Source organism: Alligator sinensis, unplaced genomic scaffold (genome assembly GCF_000455745.1).
Source record: "Alligator sinensis unplaced genomic scaffold, ASM45574v1 scaffold215_3, whole genome shotgun sequence".
Classification (NCBI taxonomy): Eukaryota; Metazoa; Chordata; order Crocodylia; family Alligatoridae; genus Alligator; species Alligator sinensis.
The window spans coordinates 819,424-828,645 of NW_005842175.1; the positions used below are offsets into that span (position 1 = coordinate 819,424).

The 9,222-nt window shown below is 50.0% G+C and overlaps 1 protein-coding gene across 1 annotated transcript in view; it reads left to right on the forward strand.

The window, feature by feature from the left end:
• The first annotated feature begins 443 nt into the window (after positions 1–443).
• TST (thiosulfate sulfurtransferase) overlaps positions 444–9,222 on the forward strand; it is a 12,793-nt gene continuing 4,014 nt past the window's right edge. Inside the window, exon 1 of the mRNA XM_014521009.2 lies at positions 444–1,525. Coding sequence (XP_014376495.1) covers positions 931–1,525 — 595 coding nt within the window. The 5' untranslated portion in view covers positions 444–930. The remainder of the gene's footprint in view (positions 1,526–9,222) is intronic.

Here is a 9,222-nt window from a genome sequence, read left to right on the forward strand (position 1 = left end):
GGGCGCGGGCGGCTCCCTCTCCCTCAGCCGGTGCAGCTGAGTCAGTGCGAGAAGCCTCTCCCTTCCGGCGGGCGCTGCGCTCGCCTCTCCCCGCCCCAGGGCGGGGCACGCACAGGGAGTCTCCGTGGGGAAGCAGCAGGGAGCCAGGCCTGGGGCTGAGCTGGCTTGGAAGCCTTGTGGGCAGGGCCCTTAACACCAGGGGCCTTGTTTGTCCCTGGCCCTTTGCTTACCAGGTGAGCCTGGGTCTCGACAAGGCAGCGGTTTCCGGCGGGCGCTGCGCTCGCCTCTCCCCGCCCCAGGGCGGGGCACGCACAGGGAGTCTCCGTGGGGAAGCAGCAGGGAGCCAGGCCTGGGGCTGAGCTGGCTTGGAAGCCTTGTGGGCAGGGCCCTTAACACCAGGGGCCTTGTTTGTCCCTGGCCCTTTGCTTACCAGGTGAGCCTGGGTCTCGACAAGGCAGCGGTTTTGCTTGAGGCCTCGGCCCTCCCGCCTGCCCTGGCCCATTACTCTTGGTGCCTTCTGCGAGGTTTGCCCCTGGCCCCAGTCCCCACATCTGACGGTGCTGTGTCAGTCACTCAGGCAAGGGATACTAGCTCATGGTTTTGCCCCGCCCTGAGTAGCTCCCATTTACTGCCCCACTTTGCCAGGCAGGGGGGATTTAACAGTTCTGACCCCGGTTCGGCAAGTTGTTTGGGCGCTTTGGGAGTCTCAGATCAGCCCTCTGAAGAGAGCAGACGGCTCAGCCTGGAAACAAATGAAGGAAGGCAACCCCCCTTTCTCCCCCTTTTCCTCCCTCCCGGTGGCAGACGATTGGCTGAGAACTTGACGCTGGAGGCTGGCACTGGCCGAGGCTGGGTCCTTGCCCCTTGCACACAAGCTGCCTCTCCACACATGCTCGTGCTAAAAACGCCGTTCACCGCGTGAACGCCACCATGGCGCAGCAAGTCCTCTACAGAGCTCTGGTCTCCTCCAAGTGGCTCGCAGAGTGTGTCCAGGCCGACCGAATAGGGCCCAGCCTGCGAGTGCTGGATGCCTCCTGGTACGCTCCCGGGGAGAAGAGCGCCCAGCAGGATTTCCACGAGAGGCACATCCCCGGTGCCTCGTTCTTCGATATTGAGGAATGTAAAGACAAGTCGTCGTCCTATGAGCTCATGCTCCCCAGCAAGGCGCGCTTCGCTGACTACGTCGGGCAGCTGGGCATCAGCAATGACACGCACGTGGTGGTGTACGATGGGGACGACTTGGGGAGCTTCTATGCGCCCCGGGCCTGGTGGATGTTCCGGGTCTTTGGGCACAGAACAGTCTCGGTGCTGAATGGTGGGTTCAAGAACTGGTTGAAAGAGGGGCATCCTGTGACGTCGGAGGTCGGCCGCCCAGAGCCAGCGGTATTCAAAGCCACCCTAAACAAGTCCCTGCTGAAGACCTATGAGGAGATGGTAGAAAATCTGGAATCCAAGCGGTTCCAGGTGGTGGATTCCAGGTCAGAGGGGAGGTTTCATGGGACAGAACCAGAGCCAGGGAAAGAAGGTAGGAGTGCCCCTGTCAGCCAGGGTTGGATGTTTGCTCATATTAACTTGGGCACAAGCCCTTCCCCATGCTAACATACACACACCTTATCTAATGTACAGGTGTACCTTATCCCTAATACCTACCTCTGCTTGCTTCCCTGCGCATAAGATAGGACCCGCACCTCAACACGCAGATCAGGCTGCCTGAAGAGATCGGGGCTGTTTGGAACTAGGGTTTCCTTTCAATCTGTTTCTAAAGACAGGAACAATTGTGAAATTCAGAACTGGTTGTAGATGTCCCTTAGGTTTAAAATTGTGGCCTGGTTCCCCCCTCCCCCAGCACCTGCTGGGAGTTAATCAGCTGTATACAGGCTTGGGAAATTAGAATCGCTAGGCTTCTCTGTTCATTTCTATTGTTAAGAGACATGCACATTATTACTATTCATGCCCACACCTCATCTTAGTTACGTACGCTAGCAGAAACCCAAGCTGTTTTTAAGCAGAATCTTACTTGTCCCTGTAACCCAAGGAAAGTTTTTTGAACTTTAGAGTGAAATCCAGTTCCAAATGAGCTGAAGAACTTGTTCGTCTCGATCTTTGCCCCTGGAATCCTTACGATAAACTCAAACATTTTATTGTGAAAGAGCCCTAAACCCTGACCCAACAGGATATATGCTCCTTCCCTCCCCACTTTTGGGACAAGCTGGAGGATGTTGTATAGCTGTAATGTAATTAGCCTGAAGAGAAAGCTAGAACTGCAGTGGTAGGTACGGGGGAAAGCTGCATGTACTCTCCATACATAGCAGCATGCCTGGAATGGAATTTCTCTCTGCTTGAAGTTAAAAGCCCTTATTGTAAGGGTTCATATATCACAACCACTCCCAAAAAACCATAGGAATGACTTTCAAACCCTGAGAGTTCCAGAAATCCCAGGATTATTTGGTTTGTCTCCTGGTTTCAGATCACTTAGTGGAAAGCCAGTCCTCTCTTCAAACTGTGCAAAAGCATTTCCCGTTGTTGCTGTTTCTTGAGAGCTTGGGGGGGAGGGGTGTGTGTGTGTGTGTGTGTGTGTGTGTGTGTGTGTGTGTGTGTGTGTGTGTGTGTGTGTGTGTGTGTGTTGGGGGGAGGAGGGGTAGTTGGGAGCAGGCAAGTGATCCTAATCAAAGATCACAATCCTGAATTTAGACCTATGCGGACAGATCCCTGCACCCATGATGTAGTGGGGTTATAAATGGGGCCCACATATGGAGGGAACCGCATATGTGGATCTGAAACATATTATTAGACCAGGGGTATCAAGTTCATCTGCCTCTGTGGGCCACATGAGTGGTGAGGGCCTGGTCTGTGAGTCACATTGGGCCCACATACCAGCCCTGTATGCCAGATCCAGCATGCATCTTGGAGCAGATGTGTGCCCCAGATCAGCCTGTCTGGGCACACAGTGCCCACTCCAGCATGTGTCCACTCCATGCCAGATCCAGCACATATCCCAGACCGGCCAGAGCAGGAATCATAAGCAGTGCATCCCTGGAGCAGGCTCCACATGTCATACAGTCCCAGACCAGCTGATCACCAACTGTGCTGCACGTAGCACCTGCTCTGGCCACTCTGGCACCATGCTGCACACAGAGCCTGCTCCAGCATGTGCTTGCTTTATGCCGGATCTAGCATGTGTCCTGGAGCAGGTGTCATGTGGCATGTGTACCAGAACAGCTGGTCTGGGACTGTGCTGCACACGGCACCCAGTCCAGACGCCCTGGGGCCACATTGCATGCAGCATCAGGACATGTGCTGGATCTGTCACAGAGCAGATGAAAACTTAAGCAGGCACCACATGCGGCCCTGTCCTGGAGTGAGGGGCCATCTGGCACACCCCAAATGCTGCCTGCAAATTCACTTGAGACCCACGGGCAACACCAGAGGTTGAATGATAGGGTTCCATGAGCCAGATCTTTGACACGCCTGTATTAGACAATGAGCTGTGGTATGGGAATTAACAAGAATGGAAAGGAGGCATGACAACGATTACTGCAGTTTAAGTTCTGGAGATGGGTTTATTGGTGGTTCTTTTTTTTTAGCATGTTAAAATCTGAGAATGTAGGCGTGTTCCTAGAAGTAAAAACTGAAATTCAATCTGAAGTGAACAATGCTCCTGGCAGATGGTGGATTCCATATTCCCTCTCCCCAGTCCCTGGAGTGGGGGTGAGGAGCTGTCATCAAGCAGCAGATACTGCAAACCCCTCACTGTTACTGTGAACACACTTGCCTACATTGAAACTATTTTTACTTTGCTTGGCCCATGTTTATACCTCTTTAGCATTGTATTTGTTTCCCACATATAGCCCCAGTAGACAAACTTTCCAGGTGCATATGCTCACCGGCAAGAGGCTCATTAATTTAGTGAAGATGAATTTTTTAAACTACTTAACCAATGACAATATCAAGTGCAAATTGTCGGCGCCAGAGTTTATGCCCAGCTGTGCAATCTGAAATCTATGCTCTTACTTTGTTCCCTGATGGAATGACCTTTGTAACTGCAACACCTGCAGGTAGTTTAGGTAATAAGGGTGATTTTGAAGTTAAGAAACTGATCTACTACTCAGTTCGCCTAAGCTCAATTTATGACTCTGTTATTGATTTGTTTGATTGGCTCATTTAATCTTTCTGGCCTTGAATCCCCATCTGAAAATGAGGATTGTTCCTTCCTGTCAGTTCACTCTGCCTGTTTAGATTGTTGTCTCTGACCTCAAGGGATAGATATTCAAAAAGCCTGAGCCTGAATTGATTCAGTCTTTGCAGGTTAGTCTAACCTGCAATGCTTGAACCAATTTGCAGGTGGATAGACATTCCCTTTTCATTCCAGAAATGGAGGTACATGCCTGCAGTGGCTCAAGCTAGGCGCCAGAGGGCAGTAGAGCAACCCAGCCTTCCCTTCCACAGTACTGAGCTGAGGGGGGTGTGGCCAGGTCCCAGGAGGATGCATTGATTAGGGTGGGGTTTAAACCCCCACCCTGACTTGCATCATCTCAGGCACCCCCGCCCTCACAATTGCTGCTCAAGGAACAGGAGTGTTGCCAGACCCCACCCCCTGGCTAGCACTCTGAGGCAAAGGGTGGGGTGTGCAGTGCATGCATTTGTTGATGATACTGAGCTTTTCAATCTCCCTATCCTTGTCTGCAAATCTGGCAGGGCTGCAAAGCAGCAGGGAACTGATAAAACCACAATGCTCCTCTTAAACAGCTTTTTCCATGGCAAGGAGGGACATGAGTGACTGGTGCCTCTTGAGTCGGAGGGTGGCCGATCTCACTGACCAGGGGGCCCTCCTGTGGGCGATCTCACTCACCAAAAAGCGGCACAGCTGCTTTTGCTGGTGGCCCCGTTCCCCGGCCAGCATTTGCAGGGGGGGTCCTGCCTGCCCCTCTGCCCATCATCTAAACAGGGAGCGTGGCCTGACAGGGGATGCACCAGCGATCTCAGGAGGTACACGTGCACCCCCCTGCGCCCCCTATGCATCGCCGCTGAGGAGGGACATTACCAGCTGACCTGTTGATTAGCTCCAAAAAGCCCTGCGTGGACACTGTTCTGTCTGCCTTTGTCCTGTCTGCCTGTCCCAGTGAAATTGGAGACATACAAACAGACACCTCTCAGCATTAGCTAGCATACCGCATGCCTAGGGTCTATGGGGCTAGGGTTTGTGCTGTGGGAGAGGGGAATCCCTGCTTGAGCAGGGAGGGAAGTCAGGCAGACCCTGCTGTGCCTGCAGTCTCCCCCAGAGCTCTGGATAGGAATGAGAGGGGCAGGGCCAGCATATCCTCTGGAGCCAAGCCTAGCCCAGGGCTGCAAAGCATCTGGGATGCTGGGGAACTCTGGTTTAACTTAAATCAGGAAGGCGTCTGGGACAGACATTGCATAAATCGGTTTGCCCCAAGTCAGTTAAGTCTGATACTACATTCAACCAGGTTTATCTTAAACCAGTTTCAGCTATTTTTAAACTGGTTTATGTGCACTGAACTTCTGTTCTGTTGCAGGTTTAAACCAGTTTCTGCGCACTTAAACCAATTCGTGTGTAATGTCTGCCCTAGGAGCTTCTTGTCTTCTAGGTGTTTATGCAGCACCTTGCACAGTGGGATTCTGTTCCCTGTTAAGTTTTTTATCTGGTACCATCATATGGGCAAGTAAGAACAACAGTGGCTGCGTCTACATGAGACTGACTGAACAATAGCTCACTCCTATTGCGCAGTAGTGCTGTGTGGCACAAAGCGTGATGCAGCACTGCTGTTCAGTAGTAATGAGCTTCTGCCCAATCAGTATCACCTAAAAGCCATTTGGTGATGCTACTGTGTAGTAACTTCAGTTACTGCGCAGTCATGCAAGTATTAAATGACTGTGCAGTTGTTAACACGCAGGCAGCGTCTCATGTAGGCATGGCCAGTGCTTATAAAATCCCACACTATCACCTTGATACCATTTGGCCCAGACATGTACAGGAGCTCAAATGCAGTTGAAGATTTCTCAATTTCTTTACAGGCAGCAGAAACAGATGGAAACTTGCCAAAGGTGCATTTTGTTGCGAATGATGTTATCCTTGCCCCCTCCTATTCTCCAAACTCCTATACTTTCCTGCTCCTTTTGGACTGCTTGGGCTCTTTCTGAAGGCACCCCAGGGAAGGAGGGTGTTTCACTGTTCACTTTTCCTGTTTTGAGTGATGCCTGTAAATCTAGCTTTCCTGAGCTGAACCTGCCCTTAGTCCACCCAATGCAGCCTTGCTAAATCCATCAGTTACTGCAGCGGCAGAAATTCCTTCAAAGCCCATTGTGTTCCTCCAGACCATGTGATTCCTAAGGTAGTTGGTGGGTTTTGAGAAGTGTGATGAGTTTGGCAGGTATCAGTCTAGGCACCAGAGTCTGCATCATGCCTGTTCTGACTCTTTAAGAACTGATTCTTTTGACCATTTCAGCAGCTAGAGATACCACAGACAGATCTTGTTGCCAGGATTATGGAACCTGGCACAGATGAACAAGATTGTACTTGAATGGTTCTTTTTCAGCTAGTTCCTGAAAGATGGAGTTGAATCATTAATTATCCACCCTGAAGACAAGTAGTTAAGTTAAAAGGAATGATAAACAAGACAGGGTTTTTCAATTAAGGTTTTCAATTTCAAAAGATGCAGCTGTTGTGAGAAGGACATTAGTTATTGAAGACAACTTGACTAAAGAAATCAGGAACTTAAGAGCTTGGGGGAAACTTAGAATTTCTTTCAGTCGAAGGTACAAAAACCAGCTGAAATTTGCAACCCAAGCAAAGGGGAAGAAAAATTATAGAGAAAAGCTCCAGACCTACCATGAAGAATAACCCTCTCAGAAAGGATATTGGGTGTAAGTGAAGTGTCTACAAAGAACAGAAAAAGAGATTAATCAGCAAAGAAAGCAATATCTTATATACCAGGAAATGGGACCCTTTCCAGAAGTCCAGCTGAGTTAAACCTGACAAAGGAAAATAAAACAAACAGCAAAAAGTCCTTGAGCCCTGTAGGGCTTCACAATTATAAATAAGAAAAGAACAAGGAATAAGGAAGTGGGGCCACTATGTGATGAGTTGGAAATAGTAGAGGAGTAAAACTTTGGGGTGTAGTAGCTTAACACACAATGAATGTGACATGGCTGTGAAAAAAGGTAAATATTCCCTAAGATAGGAGTGTAAAAGATATGGCCCATGAGCCAGTGGCAGACCAACAGGGGTACAGGAGGGAGCCATGGCCCCTGAGCACTGGCCTTGTGGGGTGCCGGCTGGGCCCTTCAGAGTTTTTATTGCACGACATGACTTTAAATATTGCTACAAGAAGGACAGGTGGGGGGCAGGGGAGGCGCAAATGCAAGCATTGGCCCCTGTGCACCGGAGATCCACGGTATGTCACTGCCATGAGCTGGATCCATCATCTGGCCCCCAGTGCTGCCCCTGGGTCTTGAGTTGGCCCACATGGCGCACATGCCAGACTGGCCCTGTGCACAGGACCCAGGACACAAGTCAGCATGGCACCTGCTCCAGCTAGTGCGGGACATGCACTACATGCTCTGAAAAAGGCAAATATACCTTAGGACAGGGTTACTCAACCGCTGGGCCATGGGCCTAATTTTAGTGTGCTAGGCCAGTCAGAGTTGGCACAGGACCAATCAGAGCATGTGGGGCACAATCCAGGTGCATGGGGAGAGGGGAGGCAGTGTGGGTCTGGGCAGAGGCAGTTCAGGACCTGATCCTGGCATCTGGGGCCCAATTGGGCCCACGGACTGACCCTGCACTATCCATCCAGCCCATGGTGTCAAAAGGTAGAGCACTACTGCTCCAGAACATATCAAACAAGGTAGTTGAAGCAGAAATAGAAAAGTATGTGTGCTATTATATACAGCAGTTGTGAAATCTGAAATTCAGTGTGCAGTTTTGTACATCCCCGTTCCCATAAGATGGATTCACACTGGAACAGGTACAAAGAATAACTACTGCCTCTCCATTGCCCTTGCCATCCTATGTTACTGGAAGAGGCTAAAGGAGCTAGGCTTGGTTAGCTCTTGTTCAGTGATGCCATCGGTATGCCAATGACATGAAACTCAGATCATTTACAGCAAAATCAGATAGTTAACTCTTTTTTTTAACTGATGGCTAGCTACGAGCTTTTCATGAGATCCCAGCTGTAACCCAGGTAAAATGGAGGTGATGCTGGCTGAGCAGAAGAAATGTTAGACAGACAGTGGTGGATGACATCTGTGTATGTGGTGCTGTGGTGTTTATCCACCCCTTTATCAGGGAGATCTGCAGTCAGGAGGTAACCCTGGGACCTCCATGGCTCCTGGAGTTCCACTTTGGTGGCCAAAAATGCCTTCTTCCATCTGTTTGCCACAGCCATGGGGAGAGTTTCTGGAGTTGTCCTTGCCACAGTTAACCACATTAGACTGAGATTACTATGTGCTCTGTTAGGGCTGGCATTGAAAACCACTCAGAAATGGCATGTAGCAGGCAGAATAGAAATTTCAAACACGTGCCAAATGACTTAGGAGCACAAATCTTATTGAAAGCCAATGGGACTCATGCTCCTACAGAAGTGGTTCTCAACCTTTTTAGGCTTCAGGCATCACTCCATAACTCTTGTGAACTGAGCTGCACCCATTTCAATAACTAATTTATTTATTGCAGTACTTTACTCTGGGCACAGCTGCCCAGGATGCAGGGAGGAACAGGCACTTAGCTCTTCACACAGAAGTAGGTGTGAGCTTAGCTCCTTGCACTAGAGCCAGATGGAGAGGAGCCTGCACTTATCTCCTTGCATAAGGGAAGAGCAAATGCCTACCTCCTGTCACCCTCAAAAGAATTTTGTGGAACTGCTTGATGCTGTGGCGACCCTGTTGAGAGCCACTGTCCTACATCATATTCCCAACCTGCCCTTGAACCAGAGGCTGGGAGGATGTTTCTGAAAAACCCATCAAGAAATGAAAGCATGTATTTATTGCACAGAGCTAGGAAGGTGTCTTTGGCTTTGTATTAACATCTGGGTACGACTCCAGGTCCTTGTCTGTAAAACTTGGTGGTGTTTGGTTTCCAGCTATCTGAGATATCATCTCTATTCCTGTGGACTATTGCAACAGCTAATTCATAGATTCATAGATGTTAGGGTTGGAAGGGACCTCAATAGATCATCGAGTCCGACCCCCTGCATAGGCAGGAAA